The sequence below is a fragment of the Coregonus lavaretus genome (assembly GCF_964263955.1).
Source record: "Coregonus lavaretus genome assembly, chromosome: 28".
Taxonomy (NCBI): Eukaryota; Metazoa; Chordata; class Actinopteri; order Salmoniformes; family Salmonidae; genus Coregonus; species Coregonus lavaretus.
This window is the reverse complement of record NC_140015.1, coordinates 37,152,139-37,173,359: the sequence shown is the minus strand read 5'-3', so window position 1 is coordinate 37,173,359 and position 21,221 is coordinate 37,152,139. Positions and strand designations below refer to the sequence as shown.

Genomic DNA, 21,221 nt, shown 5'->3' with positions numbered 1-21,221 from the left:
TACTTGAGTTTCTCCAGTCTGCAGAGTGGATCCTCCAGTCCAGCAGAGAGCATTCTGACTCCTGAGTCTCCTGGGTGATTGTAGCTCAGGTCCAGCTCTCTCAGGTGTGAGGGGTTTGACCTCAGAGCTGACACCAGAGAAGCACAGCCTTCCTCTGTGACTAGACAGCCTGACAGCCTGCAAAGAGAAAAATAATTTTGAAAAGAAAGAGTGGCAGCTGTATACTGTATATTTTGCAACTTTCAGAAATAGTTCTGTCCCCTGCCAAATCCATCCATAAACTGATTTATCTTTACAATATCTTATGTAGAGATTGAGAACATTTTACACATTTTCAAAAAGTAAATGGCTTCATATACTATATAATATATGGCTCCATATACTATACTGTATAATGTATGGCTCCATATACTATACCGTATAATGTATGGCTTCATATACTATGTAATGTATGGCTCCATATACTATACTGTATAGTGTATGGCTTCATATACTATATAATGTATGGCTTCATATACTATACTGTATAATGTATGGCTTCATATACTATATAATGTATGGCTCCATATACTATACTGTATAATGTATGGCTCCATATACTATATAATGTATGGCTCCATATACTATGTAATGTATGGCTCCATATACTATACTGTATAATGTATGGCTCCATATACTATAACATATAATGTATGGCTTCATATACTATACTGTATAATGTATAATGTATGGCTCCATATACTATACTGCATAATTTATGACTCCATATACTATACTGATAATGTAAGGCTCCATATACTATACAGGAAAATGTATGGCTTCATATACTATAATGCGTAATGTATGGCTCCATATACTATACTGTATAATGTATAATGTATGGCTCTATATACTATACTGTATAATGTATGGCTCCATATACTATACAGCATAATGTATGGCTTCATATATTATATAATGTATGTCTCTATATACTATACTGTATAATGTATAATGTATGGCTCTATATACTAAACTGCATAATGTATGGCTCCATATACTATACTGTATAATGTATGGCTTCATATACTATATAATGTATGGCTCTATATACTATACTGTATAATGTATGGCTTCATATACTATATAATGTATGTCTCTATATACTATACTGCATAATGTATGGCTCCATATACTATACTGCATAATGTATGTAGGTCAGATGGTGAGGTATCAGATTGGCATTGTATTGTGTATTTTGGCCCTTTGTTAACATGTAGATCTGGTGAAAAGTTATCACTTGTTGACCAACTACAGAAATACTGACCTCAGAGTCTCCAGTTTACAGTGGGGATTCCCCAGTCCAGCAGAGAGCAGCTTCACTCCTGAATCCTTCAGGTCATTGTTACTCAGATCCAGCTCTCTCAGGTGTGAGGGGTTTGACCTCAGAGCTGAGCCAAGAGAAGCACAGCCTTCCTCTGTGACTTCACAGAGTGACAACCTGCAGAGAGTTTAACATGATTTCAAAATCACACTGCAATTCTTTGGTGGTGAAAAGAGAGAGTGGCAGCTGTATATATTTATATTCAGTGGGGTCCTGAATTATTGATAAAGATGAGCAAAAAAATACTATAAAATAAATAATACAAATACTGAGCTACACTATACATGACCAAAAATATGTGGACACCTGCTCATCGAACATCTAATTCCAAAATCATGGGCATTCATATGGAGTGGGCTCCCCTTTGCTGCTATAACAGCCTCTACTCTTCTGGGAAGGCTTTCCACTAGATGTTGGAACAATGCTGTGGGGATCTTTCCATTCAGCCACAAGAGCATTAGTGAGGTCGGGCACTGATGTTGGGCAGTTAGGCACGGCTCGCAGTCTGCGTTCCAATTCCTCCTAAAGGTATTCGATGGGGTTGATGTCAGGGTTTTGTGCAGGTCAGTCATGTTCTTCCACACCGATCTTGACAAACCATTTCTGTATTGACCTCACTTTGTACACGGGGGCATTGTCATATTGAAACAGGAAAGGGCCTTCCCCAAACTGTTGCCACAAAGTTGGAAGCACAGAATCGTCTAAAATGTCGTTGTATGCATCAGCATTAATATTTCCCTTCACTGGAACTAAGGGGCCTGAACCATGAAAACAGCCCCAGACCATTATTCCTCCTCCACCAAACTTTACAGTTGGCACTGTGCATTCAGGCTGGTAGCGTTCTCCTGACATACGCCAAACCCAGATTCGTCAGTCAGACTGCCAGATGATGAAGCGTGATTCATCACTCCAGAGAACGAGTTTCCACTGCTCCAGAGTCCAATGGTGGCAAGCTTTACACCACTCCAGCCGACACTTGGCATCGCGCATGGTGATCTTAGGCTACTCGGCCATGGAAACCCAATTCATGAAGCTCCCGACGGACAGTTCTTGTGCTGACGTTCCTTACAGAGGCAGTTTGGAACTCGGTAGTGAGTGTTGCAACTGAGGACAGACCATTTTTAAACGTTACGCGCTTCAGCATTCGTCAGTCCCGTTCTGTGAGCTTGTTTGGCCTACCACTTCGCGGCTGAGTCGTCGTTACTTCTAGACGTTTCCACTTCACAATAACAGCACTTACAGTTGACCGGGGCAGCTCTAGCAGGGCCAAATTTTGATGAACTGACTTTTTGGCATCCTATGACGGTGCCACGTTGAAAGTCACTGAGCTATTCAGTAAGGCCATTCTACTGCCAATGTTTGTCTGTGGAGATTGGCTGTGTGCTCGATTTAATACACCTGTCAGCAACAGTTGTGGCTTAATTAGCCAAATCCACTAATTTGAAGGGGTGTCCACATACTTTTGTATATATAGAGTATATTGTACGCTACATATTTATTTTTTACAAATTAGATAATTCTATACTAAAGCCATTTTTTGTTTCTTTTTACAATTTTAATTGAAAACAATCACTGTAAGGTACTTAACCGGAGATGATTTGATATTGAGATAAAAATGGCTGCATTGGACATTTAAAACTGTAGAGTTTAAGCAAAGTCTACATATACTGAGGTGTCAGATTTACATTGTATTGAGTATAATGCTGAGTTTGTTAACACTCAGATCTGGTGAATAGTTATCCCTTAATGACAAAACACAGGAACACTGACCTCAGAGTCTCCAGTTGACATTGTGGATTCCCCAGTCCAGCAGAGAGCACCTTCACTCCTGAATCCTTCAGGTCATTGTTACTCAGATCCAGCTCTCTCAGATGTGAGGAGTTTGAACTGAGAGCTGAGGCCAACACTTCACAGGATGTGTCTGTGAGTTTACAGCCAGTGAGTCTGTCAACACAGAGTAAATACCATGAGAGACAGGTTGTATTGTAATCCGTGATGTAGTGATAAAAAAAATGGTGGGTGTTGGGTAAATGCTGATTGCTGTTAACAGAAAATAAAGTAAAGCTCCCCATATACTTCAATGCATTTTCAGACAAAAGATGCATACATGCTCACACAAAATGAAAAAGATGCGTAAACCGCATTTACATGCTTTATAATGCTTAGCTTACACTATTACCCAGACACAACTAAAGTGCATACATGGCTCAATGCATTTTCTAATCGGTTCGTATTAAAATTTCTTCAAGAGTTTTCAGCTGATAGAAAATCTAGTCAGCCAATAACCTTGTTTCCATCCAACTATTTTTATTCAAGTAAAGTACATTTCTGATAAAACAGTCATGCCACGCCGGGCAAAAACTGATTGATTCAAAGGGGTGACATTCGCAAAAAGTCATCAAAGTAAGGGCATTTTGTATTTTTGAACCCAACATTTCACCTAAATCCAAAGACATGGTGACATTTGTTATTCATTTCACGTTAAATTCACAGTCAACCAAATGTGACCGACCGGCTCGATTCGGTCTTATGTAGCAAAATTTGAAGTGCTGTTTTTTACATCGGATAAAAGTAGAGACTCAGAGCAAGAACATGGTATATCACACACTACAGTTGAGGAACAATTGGAAAGTAATTCTGTTTTGAAAGATGATAAACTTGTAACCTCACTTTTGAGAAAATGGACCTTCAATGTTTTGGTACCTACTGGAGAGCTTTTCTTTGTCTACACCCATTCAGCATAGTTCACACCCTTTTAAGCTTTAGCCACACCCATCTCTTTAAGGATTCAAGTGTGAGGCTATGTACTAAACAACCAAAGATTTCACACTATGGCTGGTTTATACTACGGGTGTGTTCGTAAATTTAATCTGGAGTACCAGAGCGTGCTCCGGGCATTCGTAAATTCAGAGCGTTTTGCTCTCGGAGCGATCAGAGCGCACACTGGACGCCCTGGACGAAAAGTAGGGTTGATCAGAGTGTTCTGACCAAACAACAGCAGAAAAGCACGAAAGCTAACTGGCTAACGTTGGCTAGCTTGCTAGCTACTTCCAGACACAAATGAGAGAACAGTTCATTTTACTCGCCCTAGCAGAGCTGGTTAGGCTGTTTTCATGCGTCGTTAACTGCAACTGTGCTGCTGGCAACAATTTAATTACGCTTTTTTGCCAAAGTTTACTGACACCGCCCATATTCAACAGGTGTTGAGCATTCGTAAATTCGTCATTTATTCTGCGCTCTGGCACACTCAGATGAGAGTGCTCTGAAATCGGAGTAGATAGAAGGAGCGAATTTACCAGTACACTACCAGTCAAAAGTTTTAGAGCACCTACTCATTCAAAGGTTTTTCTTTATTTTTACTATTTTCTACATTGTAGAATAATAGTGAAGACATGAAAACTATGAAATAACACATATGGAATCATGTAGTAACCAAAAAAGTGTTAAACAAATCTAAATAGATTTTATATTTCAGATTCTTCAAATAGCCACCATTTGCCTTGATAACAGCTTTGCACACTCTTGGCATTGTCTCAATCAGCTTCACCTGGAATGCTTTACCAACAGTCTTGAAGGAGTTCCCACATATACTGAGCACTTGTTGGCTGCTTTTCCTTCACTCTGCGGTCTGACTCATCCCAAACCATCTCAATTGGGTTGAGGTCGGGGGATTGTGGAGGCCAGGTCATCTGATGCAGCACTCCATCACTCTTCTTCTTGGTCAAATAGCCCTTACACAGCCTGGAGGTGTGTTGGGTCATTGTCCTGTTGAAAAACAAATGATTGTCCCACTAAGCCCAAACCAGATGGGATGGCGTATCGCTGCATTATGCTTAAGCAAAGCACCCCCACACCATAACACTTCCTCCTCCATGCTTCACGGTGAGAAATACACATGCGGAGATCATCCATTCACCCACACCGCGTCTCACAAAGACACAGTGGTTGGAACCAAAAATCTCCAATTTGGAATTCAGACCAAAGGACAGATTTCCACCGGTCTAATGTCCATTGCTCGTGTTTCTTGGCCCAAGGAAGTCTCTTCTTTTTCTTGGTGTCCTTTAGTAGTGGTTTCTTGGCAGCAATTCGACCATGAAGGCCTGATTCACACAGTCTCCTCTGAACAGTTGATGTTGAGATGTGTCTGTTACTTGAACTCAGTGAAGCATTTTTTTGGGATGCAATTTCTAAGGCTGGTAACTCTAATGAACTTATCCTCTGCAGCAGAGGTAACTCTGGGTCTTCCATTCCTGTGGTGGTCCTCATGAGAGCCAGTTTCTTCATAGCGCTTGATGGTTTTTGCGACTGCCTTGAAGAAACTTTCAAAGTTCTTGACATTTTCCGTATTGACTGACCTTCATGTCTTAAAGTAATGATGGACTGTCATTTCTCTTTGCTTATTTGAGCTGTTCTTGCCATAATATGGACTTGTTCTTTTACCAAATAGGGCTATCTTCTGTATACCCCCCCTCAAACGCATTAAGAAGGGAAGAAATTCCACAAATGAACGTTTAAGAAGGCACACCTGTTAATTGAAATGCATTCCAGGTGACTACCTCATGAAGCTGGTTGAGAGAATGTCAGGAGTGTGCAAAGCTGTCATCAAGGCAAAGGGTGGCTATTTGAATAATCTCAAATATAAAATATATTTAGATGTTTAACACTTTTTTGGTTACTACATGATTCCATATGTGTTATTTCATAGTTTTGATGTGTTCACTATTATTCTACAATGTAGAAAATAGTCATAAATAAAGAAAAACCCTTGAATGAGTAGGTCAAACTTTTGACTGGTAGTGTACATATCGATAGTTGTCGCAGTGACATCATAAACATTATTTTGAAATAGTTACTTGCATAGTGGAGTCTTTTGTTTAGACATGTAGCTAGCTAGCTAAACAATGAACCATAATCCCAACTCATAACTTTACTACCCTGCATGAATCTGCAGGTAGCTAACCAACCAGGTTCAATGGTAGCTAGCTAACATTAGGCTATAACTAGCAATGCAAATGGCTCTGAGATTCCAATATTATTACTACACAGATCATACACGTAACGTTAGCTAGCCAGCCAGCTAATGTTTGCTAATTAGCTAACAGAACACTTTCACTTGAAATGAAAACAACTTTCTGACAAAATTAGAAACATGTAATATCTGAAAATGTAGCTAGCTAGACTATCTTACCCTTATACATGGATGGACGCTTCTCCCTCTCTGTCACAGATGCCATGGTTTCCCTTAGTTTGAAGATGTAATCCAGAGACAGGTGTTTTATACAATAGCCTTCTGTGTGTTCTCTTTTCGACTCCGTCTGCATATTTGCAATCAAACGCCAGAATATTCTCTGTCTCCTTGGCTATCATACTCTAATTCCACTGATTTGAAAACTCGGTCCCCCAGAAAGTGGAGAGCAACACTTATGCAGTTCTACTACGTGATATCTTTCAAAAAAGCCGATTACCTACACATACTGACCAGCTCATATTATAGACAGAAGCGTGCTACATGGCAGACCAATCCGAACTCATCTCTCGGCATGTCCAGCCCACTCATTATCTCAGCCAATCATGGCTAGGGGGAAGGTTGCTGTCTTTTTCCATGGCTAAACCAACTAGGCTCGTAATTTAACAATTATATTAGTATTTACAGATGGCATACACGTTTGTTATTAAGGCACATGAAAGATCATATGTTCCCGAATGCATTTCTGCCAAAAAATGCATTTTTATTTGTTTTAAAAGTTTACGTTCAAATGGCTTTCAGTGGAAACGCTTTGATGTGCAATTGTTTCTAGAATCAGGGGCACAACACATTCTGAAATTGCATTTTTGTCCCCCCCAGTTTTATCATTGGAACGTGATATAAAACTACCATGCGGACGCCTCCGAGCGGTCGGGTAGGCTGTTTGGAGTGTTTATCCGACCAGATAAAAAAATATATATATATACACTGCTCAAAAAAATAAAGGGAACACTAAAATAACACATCCTAGATCTGAATGAATGAAATAATCTTATGAAATACTTTTTTCTTTACATAGTTGAATGTGCTGACAACAAAATCACACAAAAATTATCAATGGAAATCAAATTTATCAACCCATGGAGGTCTGGATTTGGAGTCACCCTCAAAATTAAAGTGGAAAACCACACTACAGGCTGATCCAACTTTGATGTAATGTCCTTAAAACAAGTCAAAATGAGGCTCAGTAGTGTGTGTGGCCTCCACGTGCCTGTATGACCTCCCTACAACGCCTGGGCATGCTCCTGATGAGGTGGCGGATGGTCTCCTGAGGGATCTCCTCCCAGACCTGGACTAAAGCATCCGCCAACTCCTGGACAGTCTGTGGTGCAACGTGGCGTTGGTGGATGGAGCGAGACATGATGTCCCAGATGTGCTCAATTGGATTCAGGTCTGGGGAACGGGCGGGCCAGTCCATAGCATCAATGCCTTCCTCTTGCAGGAACTGCTGACACACTCCAGCCACATGAGGTCTAGCATTGTCTTGCATTAGGAGGAACCCAGGGCCAACCGCACCAGCATATGGTCTCACAAGCGGTCTGAGGATCTCATCTCGGTACCTAATGGCAGTCAGGCTACCTCTGGCGAGCACATGGAGGGCTGTGCGGCCCCCCAAAGAAATGCCACCCCACACCATGACTGACCCACCGCCAAACCGGTCATGCTGGAGGATGTTGCAGGCAGCAGAACGTTCTCCACGGCGTCTTCAGACTCTGTCACGTCTGTCACATGTGCTCAGTGTGAACCTGCTTTCATCTGTGAAGAGCACAGGGCGCCAGTGGCGAATTTGCCAATCTTGGTGTTCTCTGGCAAATGCCAAACGTCCTGCACGGTGTTGGGCTGTAAGCACAACCCCCACCTGTGGACGTCGGGCCCTCATACCACCCTCATGGAGTCTGTTTCTGACCGTTTGAGCAGACACATGCACATTTGTGGCCTGCTGGAGGTCATTTTGCAGGGCTCTGGCAGTGCTCCTCCTGCTCCTCCTTGCACAAAGGCGGAGGTAGCAGTCCTGCTGCTGGGTTGTTGCCCTCCTACGGCCTCCTCCACGTCTCCTGATGTACTGGCCTGTCTCCTGGTAGCGCCTCCATGCTCTGGACACTACGCTGACAGACACAGCAAACCTTCTTGCCACAGCTCGCATTGATGTGCCATCCTGGATGAGCTGCACTACCTGAGCCACGTGTGGGTTGTAGACTCCGTCTCATGCTACCACTAGAGTGAAAGCACCACCTGCATTCAAAAGTGACCAAAACATCAGCCAGGAAGCATAGGAACTGAGAAGTGGTCTGTGGTCACCACCTGCAAAACCAGTCCTTTATTGGGGGGTGTCTTGCTAATTGCCTATAATTTCCACCTGTTGTCTATTCCATTTGCACAACAGCATGTGAAATGTATTGTCAATCAGTGTTGCTTCCTAAGTGGACAGTTTGATTTCACAGAAGTGTGATTGACTTGGAGTTACATTGTGTTGTTTAAGTGTTCCCTTTATTTTTTTGAGCAGTGCATTATTATGTCCCCCCCACTTCTAAAACCATAGTTGCGCCCCTGGCTAGAATAACCATGAGGTCGAAATAAACTACAGCCACATGAAATCCCACTAGGACTTGGAAAATCATGCAGTTTATTAGGCTACAGATTAAATAAATTATGATTAACTTCACAGGTTTGTGAAAGTGCACAGTGATGAGCTTGATGTTAATATATTTATATATAAAAATCCTAACACTTAAACTGATGACACAATGATCGATGCTTGGCTGCCAGTTGACAAATATAAATGATATTGCTCTAATCTCATCATGAACCCTCTGCACTGTATCTGTGAGCTGTTGGCTAGAGTGCATGTGGTCCTCTGTAGCTCAGCTGGTAGAGCACGGTGCTTGTAACGCTAAGGTAGTGGGTTCGATCCCCGGGACCACCCATACACAAAAAAAAAAAAAAAAATGTATGCACGCATGACTGTAAGTCGCTTTGGATAAAAGCGTCTGCTAAATGGCATATTATTATTATTATGTGCCAAGACCAGTGGGAAAATGTTATGTTATCGCTAGACTTTGTGGCTAAACCATCGACAGAATAAAACATTTGATGGAAACTAAAATAACTTCAGTTTTTTATTTGGTAAATGAAAAGTTATACCACAAGGTGCAATTTTCTAGGGAAAGAAAATTGGTCTGCTAGATTCTGAAGAAAATATTATTCCCTACTGCAATGGTAACAAACTCTAAACCGAAGAGCTATCCCAGCAACCCATGCTGTTTCAACCCAGAGCCACAGCACCCGCTATCAAAATAAAAGACACTCAATTAAGGTCCCACACTCTTATTGGAAACACATGGATTTTCTCATCAACTACAGGAATACTGACCTCAGAGTCTCCAGTTTACAGTGGGGATTTCCCAGTCCAGCATAGAGAAGCTTCACTCCTGAATCCTTCAGGTCATTGTTACTCAGATCCAGCTCTCTCAGATATGAGGAGTTTGAGCTGAGAACTGAGGCCAACACTTCACAGGATGTGTCTGTGAGTTTACAGCCAGTGAGTCTGTCAACACAGAGTAAATACCTTGAGAGACAGGTTGTATTATAACGTTACGCTTAGCTTCCCCTGCTTACACTGTTACCCCTGCCCGACTAATATGTACGCAGTGCATTACTTTCTGATCAGTTTGTATTACAATATGTTCAAGAGTTTCAGATGATATAACTTTAGTCAGCTAATGAAAATACTGCTGTTCCTACATACAGTAAAGTTGGAGTACTTACAGAGCCTTTCTGCGGCACCTCACAGCTGGGAGCAGTCTCCTACGACCCTCCTGTGTTGTCTTGTATTCTTTCAGGTCAAACACATCCAGAACCTCCTCTGATATCTGCAGCATGTAGGCCAGCGCTGAACACTGAGCAAGTGTGAGGTTTACAGATCTTTTCTCTGACCTCAAGTACTCTTGGATTTCCTCCTGTACTGAATGGTCTTTCATCTCTATCAGACAGTGGAAGAGATTGATCCACCTCTCAGGGGAGATGTTCTTCCTCTGCATCACCTTAAGGGATCGGATTGTTTTCTGGATGCTCTCTGGACTGCTTTCTGTCTGTGTCACCAGACCTCGTAGGAGTTTCTGATTGGACTCCAGTGACATGCCATGAAGGAAGCGGACAAAGAGGTCCAGGTGTCCGTTCTTGCTCTCCAAGGCTTTATCCACGGTACTCTTCAGCAGCTCATGCAAGGTTAGCTCTTCAGACGCAGCTCTAGACTTTCTCTTGAGGAAGGGCTTCAGTGCATCCATGTTCTTGGTTGTGTAACAATGGTACATGTAGACAGCTGAGAGAAACTCCTGAATGCTCAGATGCACAAAGCAGTACACCACTCTCTGAAAAAACACAGACTCTCTCTGAAGTAACACAGACTCTTCTTTAAAGATTTGTGTGCACACTCCTGAGTACACTGACGCTTCTTTGACATCAATGCCGTACTCTCTCAGGTCTTCTTCATAGAACATGAGATTACCCTTCTCCAGATTTTCAAATGCCAGCTTCCCCAGCTTCAGAAGAACTTCCTTATGCGACTCCATGAGCTCCTCTTGATCCATCTCATCTCTTCCATGATACTTCTGGTTCTTCAGGTTGGTCTGAATGAGCACGAAGTGTGTGAACATCTCAGTCAGAGTCGTGGGCATCTCTCTCCTCTTGTCTGTGCTCAACATGTGTTCAAGGACTATTGCAGAAATCCAACAGAAAACTGGCATGTGGCACATGATGTGGAGGCTCCTTGATGTCTTTATGTGTGAGATGATTTTGCTGGCCAGGTCCTCATCACTGAATCTCTTCCTGAAGTAGTCCTCCTTCTGTGGGTCATTGAACCCTCGTACCTCTGTCACCTGGTCAACACACTGAAGGGGGATCTGATTAGTTGCTGCTGGTCGGGAGGTTATCCAAAGGAGAGCAGAGGGAAGCAGATTCCCCTTGATGAGGTTTGTCAGCAGAACATCTACAGATGATGTCTGTGTGACATCAGACACCATTTTATTGCACTGGAAATCCAATGGAAGTCTGCTTTCATCCAAACCATCAAAGATGAACATAGCTTTACAGGCAGTGAGTTTCTTTGCATTGCCTATGTTTAGTTTCGTGTGGAAGTCAATTAAAAGTCTGAGAAGACTGTACTGGAGATCTTTGATCAAGTTCAGCTCCCGGAAAGGAAGCACAAATATGATTTCCACATCTTGGTTTGCCTTCCCTTCAGCCCAGTCAAGGATGAACTTCTGGACAGAGACTGTTTTTCCGATGCCAGCGATGCCCTTCGTCAGCACAGTTCTGATGCTTCTCTCTTGGCCAGGTAAGGGTTTAAAGATGTCATTGCAGTGGATTGCTGTGTCATGTGAGGTTGGTGTCCTGGGTGCTGTCTCTAGCTGCCAAACCTCATGTTCATTGTTAACCCCTTCGCTCTTTCCTTCTGTGATGTAGAGCTCTGTGTAAATCCTATTGAGGGGAGTTTGATTTCCTGCTTTTTTAATGCCTTCTATCACACATTCATACCTCCTTTTCAGACTGTCTTTATGGTTTACTATAGCTCTCTGCAGGCTGTCATCCACTACAAGGGAAGAGTCAAAAGGATGTCTATCAGACACATTCATTGACAGGATGAAAAGTGGGCCTTCCACAACTACAGTAACTTATACTATCTCATCTTATTGTAGTTAACTACTTTAAATCATATTGTGGTATTGACTTAGCACACGTGTACAAGTAGTCTTACTGATTTCAGAGCCTCTTGCATCATTGGGTTCACTCAGGTGCTGTAGAACAGGATGTGTTCTGGATCTCTTTCTACACTGAGGACAGTCATAGTCTCCTGAAGGAGCAGGTTTCTCCCAGTATCTGGTGATGCACTGTCTGCAGAACCTGTGTCCACAGGTGATAGAGACTGGATCCCTCAGCACCTGCTGACACACTGCACACCTGGACTGATCCTCTGGCAGAGTAGACCATCCACTACAGAGATAAAGGAGAGAGAGAGAGAGAGACTTGTAGATGTTAATACTGATCCTCTAACAGAGTAAACCATCCACTACAGAGGTAAATAACTACACTGCCTGTAGTTATTGTAGGTTACTTTTGTATTCGGCGGTGCCGGATGTAGCACGAAGCTAGCTAGCTAACTCACCTCCTGGATTAGCTGGCGAGTTGCTATTAGCAACGGTTGCAACTAAAAACAATATCCTTTTAGCCAGCTACATTCGTTCGCAGCGACGCCGTTTTTCAAACAAAGTCAACACAGTAGCCATTGCTAGCCAGCCAACACTACCAGCAGGCTGTGGTAGCTAAATACAATATCTTTGTGCTAGCTACCCAACGTTTAATCGTTGCTGCGTTATGAAAGGTAAGCTTGGCTTCTTATATGGTGTTGAGTTAAGCTTAAACCATGTATTTAGATTGTAGGTAGGTATTGTAGTTTGGTATTATAGGTAGCTTACTCAGGTAGTTATTGAAGGTTATTGTAGGTAATTATTGTAGGTAAGGACTGTATTCGGCGGACTCCGGCGAAGCACGAGGCTAGCCTACCCACTACTTGGACCAACAAAGCTAGCTAGCTAGCGGGTAGCTACTGGTAACTTTTTGCAACTATGGTTAATTGTTTCCAATGTTATTTCATGCTTAAGAGTACCTGTGATTGAGCCAGCTAGCTGCTACCATTCAGCTGTTTTTCTAACCTCATCCGAGGCATTAACGTTAGGTGGTTGGTAGCTGCTGTACTTAATTACAGCTACTGATAACAGTCTGCTGTAGTTTACAACAATTCTAATTTCTAAAGTGGAAGTTGGGAGAGTTTTACTCGGGTGGTTCAGTGAAACAATTATAGTTTCTGAAGTGGAAGTTGGGAGAGTTATATATATTTTTTTTTTTGGTGAGGGAGGCCTGCTCTCTCCTTTCCCTGATGTTTAGTTCATTTCATCCCGATCTCCTCTGCATTATTGTAGCCATCTGCTGCAGCCTGTCAACTATGCCTCTGCCTATCCCTGTTCTCTCCTCTCCGCACAGGCTACACAAACGCCTCACACCGCGTGGCTGCTGCCTCTCTAACCTGGTGGTCCCTGCACGCACCACACACCTGGAGTTCCAGGTCTCAGGCAGCCTCTGGAACTGCCGTTCTGCCGCCAACAAGGCTGACTTCATCCCAGCCTATGCCACCCTCCAGTCCCTCGACTTCCTGGCACTGACGGAAACATGGATTACCACTGAAAACACTGCTACTCCTACTGCTCTCTCCTCGTCTGACCATGTGTTCTCGCATACCCCGAGAGCATCTGGTCAGAGGGGTGGTGGCACAGGAATCCTCATCTCTCCCAAGTGGTCATTCTCAATTTTTCCCCTAACCCATCTGTCTATCTCCTCATTTGAATTCCACGCTGTCACAGTCACTAGCCCATTTAAGCTTAATATCCTTGTCATCTATCGCCCTCCAGGTTCCCTTGGAGAGTTCATCAATGAGCTTGACGCCTTGATAAGTTCCTTTCCTGAGGATGGCTCACCCTCCCCACGTCTACATTTGACTCATTTCTCTCTGCCTCCTTCTTTCCACTCCTCTCCTCTTTTGACCTCACCCTCTCACCATCCCCCCCACTCACAAGGCAGGCAATACGCTTGACTTCATCTTTACTAGATGTTGCTCTTCTACTAATCTCACTGCAACTCCCCTCCATGTCTCCGACCACTACTTTGTATCCTTTTCTCTCTCGCTCTCCTCCAACACTACTCACTCTGCCCCTACACAGATGGTAACGCGCCGCCGCAACCTTCGCTCTCTCTCTCCCACTACTCTCTCCTCTTCCATCCTATCATCTCTTCCCTCTGCTCAATCCTTCTCCCTCCAATCTCCTGATTCTGCCTCCTCAACCCTCCTCTCCTCCCTTTCTGCATCCTTTGACTCCCTGTGTCCCCTATCCTCCCGGCCGGCTCGGTCCTCCCCTCCAGCTCTGTGGCTTGATGACTCATTGCGAGCTCACAGAACAGAGCTCCGGGCAGCTGAGCGGAAATGGAAGAAAACTAAACTCCCTGCCGACCTGGCATCTTTTCACTCCCTCCTCTCTACATTTTCTTCATCTGTTTCTGCTGCTAAGGCCACTTTCTACCACTCTAAATTCCAAGCATCTGCCTCTAACCCTAGGAAGCTCTTTGCCACATTCTCCTCACTGCTGAATCCTCCCCCCCCCCCCCCCCCCCCCTCCCTCTCTGTGGATGACTTTGTCAACCACTTTGAAAAGAAGGTTGACGACATCCGATCCTCGTTTGTTAAGTCTAATGACACTGCTGGTCCTGCTCACACTGCCCTACCCTATGCTTTGACTTCTTTCTCCCCTCTCTCTCCAGATAAAATCTTGCGACTAGTGACTGCAGGCCGCCCAACAACCTGCCCGCTTGACCCCATCCCCTCCTCTCTTCTCCAGACCATCTCCGGTGACCTTCTCCCCTACCTCACCTCGCTGATCAACTCATCCTTGACCGCTGGCCATGTCCCTTCCGTCTTCAAGAGAGCGAGAGTTGCACCCCTTCTCAAAAAACCAACACTCGATCCCACTGATGTCAACAACTACAGACCAGTATCCCTTCTTTCTTTTCTTTCCAAAACTATTGAGCGTGCCGTCTTTAGCCAACTCTCTTGCTATCTCTCTCAGAATGACCTTCTTGATCCAAACCAGTCAGGTTTCAGGACTGGTCATTCAACTGAGACTGCTCTTCTCTGTGTCACGGAGGCTCTCCGCACTGCTAAAGCTAACTCTCTCTCCTCTGCTCTTGTCCTTCTAGACCTGTCTGCTGCCTTTGATACAGTGAACCATCAGATCCTCCTCTCCACCCTCTCCGAGCTGGGCATCTCCGGCGCGGCTCACTCCTGGATTGCGTCCTACCTGACCGGTCGCTCCTACCAAGTGGCGTGGCGAGAAGCTGTCTCCGCACCACGTGCTCTCACCACTGGTGTCCCCCAGGGCTCAGTTCTAGGCCCTCTCCTTTTCTCCCTATACACCAAGTCACTTGGCTCTGTCATATCCTCACATGGCCTCTCCTATCATTGCTACGCTGACGATACACAACTAATCTTCTCCTTTCCCCCTTCTGATAACCAGGTGGCGAATCGCATCTCTGCATGTCTGGCCGACATATCAGTATGGATGACGGATCACCACCTCAAGCTGAACCCTGGCAAGACGGAGCTGCTCTTCCTCCCGGGGAAGGACTGCCCGTTCCATGATCTCGCCATCACGGTTGACAACTCCGTTGTGTCCTCCTCCCAGAGTGCGAAGAGCCTTGGCGTGACCCTGGACAACACCCTGTCGTTCTCCGCCAACATCAAGGCGGTGACCCGATCCTGCAGGTTCATGCTCTACAACATTCGGAGAGCACGACCCTGCCTAACACAAGAAGCGGCACAGGTCCTAATCCAGGCACTTGTCATCTCCCGTCTGGATTACTGCAACTCGCTGTTGGCTGGGCTCCCTGCCTGTGCCATTAAACCCCTACAACTCATCCAGAATGCCGCAGCCCGTCTGGTGTTCAACCTTCCCAAGTTCTCTCACGTCACCCCCCTCCTCCGCACACTCCACTGGCTTCCAGTTGAAGCTCGCATCCGTTACAAGACCATGGTGCTTGCCTATGGAGCAGTGAGGGGAACGGCACCTCCGTACCTTCAGGCTCTGATCAGTCCCTACACCCAGGCGAGGGCATTGCGTTCATCCACCTCTGGCCTGCTGGCTCCCCTTCCTCTGCGGAAGCATAGTTCCCGCTCAGCCCAGTCAAAGCTGTTCGCTGCTCTGGCACCCCAATGGTGGAACAAGCTCCCTCACGACGCCAGGACAGCGGAGTCACTCACCACCTTCCGGAGACATTTGAAACCCCACCTCTTTAAGGAACACCTGGGATAGGATAAAGTAATCCTTCTACCCCCCCCCCCCCCCCCCCCCCCCGCACCACTGGCTTGGTGCGGGGAGCAGGAACAGGCCGGACCGGGCTGACGACGCGCACCACAGGCTTGGTGCGGGGAGCAGGAACAGGCCGGACCGGGCTGACGACGCGCACCACAGGCTTGGTGCGGGGAGCAGGAACAGGCCGGGCCGGGCTGGCGACGCGCACCACAGGCTTGGTGCGGGGAGCAGGAACAGGCCGGGCCGGGCTGGCGACGCGCACCACAGGCTTGGTGCGAGGGGCAGGAACAGGCCGGGCCGGGCTGGCGACGCACACCACAGGCTTGGTGCGGGGAGCAGGAACAGGCCGGGCCGGGCTGGCGACGCGCAACACAGGCTTGGTGCGAGGGGCAGGAACAGGCCGGGCCGGGCTGGCGACGCGCACCACAGGCTTGGTGCGAGGGGCAGGAACAGGCCGGGCCGGGCTGGCGACGCGCACCACAGGCTTGGTGCGGGGAGCAGGAACAGGCCGGGCCGGGCTGGCGACGCGCACCACAGGCTTGGTGCGGGGAGCAGGAACAGGCCGGGCCGGGCTGGCGACGCGCACCACAGGCTTGATGCGAGAGGCAGGAACAGGCCGGACCGGGCTGTGGAGACGGACTGGAGGTCTGGAGTGAAGAGCTGACACAACCCGTCCTGGCTGAATGCCTATTTTTACACACTCTGTGTGAGGCATCAGCACAGGACGTACAGGGCTGTGTACTCGTACTGGCACTACAGCACGTGGCACTGGCGCAGGATATCCGGGACCGAGGAAGGGTACTGGAGGCCACGAGCGTTGAGCCGGCACACTCCGTCCTGGCTGCATGCCCACCTTAGCACGACACGTGCGTGGTGCTAGCACAGGACGTACAGGACTGTGCCGGACCACTCGTGGCACAGTACGCAGCTCCGCATACCTCGGAACCTGCCCAGTCTCACGCTGCCTAGCCTGAGTACGGGGAGTTGGCTCTGCTCTGCCTCTAGGCTCCGTCAACCTCCCTTCCAGCCCCCCAAACCCGGTGGCCTCCTCTCCTAATCCACAAACCAGCCTGTAGCTGCCTCCAGCAGCCCCGTCGTCCATGCCGTGTGCCCCCCCCAAAAAAAAAATATTGGGGTTGCCTCTCGCCTGTCCGACGACGGCCCGGTTGGCGCCGCTGCTCCTCTCTATGGCGCGCCTCCACCGTCTCCTCCCACGGACGGCGATCCATTCCGGCCTGGATTTCCTCCCAAGTCCAGGATCCCTGCCCGTCCAAGATCTCCTCCCAAGTCCAGGCTGTCTGCTCCTGGACATGCTGCTTGGTCCTGTTATGGTGGGATCTTCTGTCACGGTCGTTATAAGCAACGGACCAAGGCGAAGCGTGATATGCGTACATCTTTTAATGCGTACTTTGCACAATACAACAACACAACAAAACGAAACATGAAGTCCTCGGTCATACAACACAAACCTAAACGGAACAAGATCCCACAAATGATAAGTGCACAACAGGCTGCCTAAGTATGGTTCCCAATCAGAGACAACGAGAATCAGCTGCCCCTGATTGGGAACCACCCTGGCCAACATAGAAAACACGAACTAGAACACAACATAGAAAATAACACATAGAAACTCCACATATACTCTAACACCCTGGCTCAACATATAAGAGTCCCCAGAGCCAGGGCGTGACAGTTGTAGATATCTTCAAAAGTATATAATGTCCACACTAAGAGAAGAGGGCTCCTCAAGGGTTCTTTGGGAAGGGTGATGGAAATAAATGAATTTGAAATGCATTAGGAGGTTCCAGCAATGAGGTACCACTACCCAAGCCACCACACACGTACCTACTAGCTAGCTAACTGTGGGCAAATTGTTTTGACACTCTGCAATTCTTTGTTAATGCGAACTAGTGCTAGCTAGCTAGCTAGTCACAAGTTATGGCAAAATAAAGTTCACTCATGTATCTTTTTCAAAAAGCCACAGATGGAGAGTAAAGACACAACACCTGCTCCACTACCTCCATTGTCCAAGCCCAATCTTTCAGAGTCGTTTGTCAGCCCATGTGGAGGCTAGCATGGATACTGCTTCAACTTCCACAGCTCAGCTAGCTCACCATTGCCCAGCCCCGCCCCGTCATGATGAGCATGTCATCACCAGACCAAAAAGGTGAGGGTTCCCCACTACAGTGATCAATTGAAAATCGCGGTGTTTCTCATGGAAGTGGTACGGCCAGGATTTATTAGCTGGAATACAGTTCGGCAAGGGACGCTGTTTTTCTGTAAAATGTGTGTACCAGGGATGGGCAACTTTGATGGGGGTGGGGGCCACAAACACTCTGAACTCATCATGGAGGGCCGCAGTGGCTCGTGGGTCTGCTTACCCACATCCATCCTCACACCTTGCGAGCAAAACATTTTAGCGCCTCCCCTCTTGACAGCGAAGATAAAAAAGTTTTAGAGTTAATTTCCTGCAATTTTACACACGGGATGTAAAGAATATTTACAAAAAAGTGCAAAAAATGTGCTAATAAATACAAGGAAATAGTAACACAATAAAATAACAATAACAAGGCTATATATGACTCGTTTCAGGAAACTAGGCATATGTTGCAGGTCACGACTTCACAGGAGAGGCATTTTAACGTATATACATATTTTTTTATCAAAATGCTGTTTTTGGGCAGAAATACCTTCTGGAACATTTGAACGTTCATGTGCCTTAATAACAAACTTGTATGCCATCTGTAAATACGAATAAAGTTGTTCAATCACGAGCCTAGTTGGTTTAGCCACAGAAAAAGACAGGAACCTTCCCGCTAGCCATGATTGGCTGAGATAATGAATGGGCTGGACATGCCGAGAGATGAGTTTCAGATTGGTCTGCCGTGTAGCATCTTCTATCTATAAAATGAGCTGCTCGTTATGTGTAGATAATCCTTTCTACTGCAGTTTTTTTTAAGGCAACCGTGGCATCCGTGACAGAGAGGGAGAAAGATCTGATGATTCTTATGGCATTGCACACGACACGGTCAGTGTGCAATGCCATAGAGTGACTTGACACAATGGGTCAAGCAAGCTGTACAAACAAAACGGAAACAACACAGGACGTCTTATTTAATGAAAGGGGTTGCAGTCTGCCGTGAAGTGTTCATCCATGTATAGGGGTAAGAGTCTAGCTACAGTTTCAGATATTATATGTTCCTAATTTTGTCAGAAAGTTGTTTTCATTGCAAGTTAAAGCTTACTGTTAGCTAGCTAGCTAATGTTAGATGACTGGCTCGCTAGCTAACATTACGTGTATGACCTGTGTAGTAATATTATCTCAGAAAGCCATTTGCATTGCTAGTTATAGCCTAATGTTAACTAGCTAACATTGAACCTATTTGGTTAACTTTAGCTAGCTATGACAATCGGTTTTTGTATTGCTAGTACTCTATGGATTGGGATTATGGTCCATTCTTAAACTATCTAGCTAGCTACATGTCTAAACAAAGACTCCACTTTGCCAGATGATTACATGACACATCAGGTTAGCCAGGTGTGTCTGACGGTGATTACGGCAATCTATTGTATAATATTGCTACAATATTTGTATCTGGAATTTGTCTTTCAGCATCAGTAGAACACGCCTGACTCTCCTCCACCAGTCATACAAGGAGAATGGTCTAATGCCTCCCATCAAAAAGAGAGCTGGCCCAAGCAGGTTACACCTGAAGCATGAGGACTTGCAGTGAGTGGTTAACTTCATCAACATCTACGCAGAGGATAATGCAATAGTATTACCAGGACGCCACCCAGGACACAAACACTTTGGTGGAAAGCTGCTGCCATCTCATGTGACAAAAGCAGCAGTGTGGTGTCTCTACAAGGAATCAATGACAACACTTAGCATGTAAAACATAAACAACATGTTTTGATTGTTTAATTTACCTCCAACATGATTGGCACAAATTTTATTGATCTCACATTATTTCTGTATTTTCCAGAGGTACATGTAGTCGGGCTGTCTTCCTTCAGGAATCTGTGGAGAAAATTGCTGCCCCATATCTCAAGCACTAAGCCACGGACAGACCTGTGCTGGCAGCGCCAGAGGAATAACTATCAGGTCTTCAGATCTGCCAATCTGCCAGAAGCTGTTAAGTCAGCCAAACTGAAGAAGCAGGAGCAGCATCTCCTGCTTGTTCAGAGTGAGGGTCTGTCTACCAGAAGATGGTTGCTGACTGCAAGACCACCTGTCAAGACCTGCAGTTTTCTCTGGGAGGCCCTACTGAACCAGAAAGCAACGACATCAGGATGCATTACAGCTTTGATTTTGCTCAACAAGTAAGCAACATTTCCTCCTTTATACTGATTAAGGAGATAGATAGATACATACAGTACCAGTCAGTACTACTCATTCAAGAGTTTTTCTTAATTTTAACTATTTTAATAATAGTGAAGACATCAAAACTATGAAATAACACATATGGAATCATGTAGTAACCCAAAAAGTGTTAAACAAATCAAATATATTTTAGCCACCCTTTGCCTTGATGACAGCTTTAAACACTCTTGGCATTCTCTCAACCAGCTTCATGAGATAGTCACCTGGAATGCATTTCAATTAACAGGTGTGCCTTGTTAAAAGTTAATTTGTGGAATTTCTTTCCTTCTTAATGTGTTTGTGCCAATCAGTTGTGTTGTGACAAAGTAGGGGTGGTATACAGAAGATAGCCCTATTTGGTAAAAGACCAAGTCCATATTATGGCAAGAACAGCTCAAATAAGCAAAGAGAAACGACAGTCCATCATTACTTTAAGATATAAAGGTCAGTCGATCCGGAAAATGTCAAGAACTTTGAAAGTTTCTTCAAGTGCAGTGGCAAAAACCATCAAGCGCTATGATTAAACTGGCTTTCATGAGGACCGCCACAGGAAAGGAA

General features: G+C 45.4%; 1 protein-coding gene across 1 annotated transcript in view; it reads right to left on the bottom strand.

The window, feature by feature from the left end:
* LOC311104047 (uncharacterized protein) overlaps positions 1-21,221 on the bottom strand; it is a 59,903-nt gene that overhangs the window by 2,264 nt on the left and 36,418 nt on the right. The window contains 6 exon segments of the mRNA XM_084145700.1: positions 4-177; positions 1,307-1,480; positions 3,134-3,307; positions 9,760-9,933; positions 10,155-11,976; positions 12,142-12,377. Coding sequence (XP_084001826.1) covers positions 4-177; positions 1,307-1,480; positions 3,134-3,307; positions 9,760-9,933; positions 10,155-11,976; positions 12,142-12,377 — 2,754 coding nt within the window.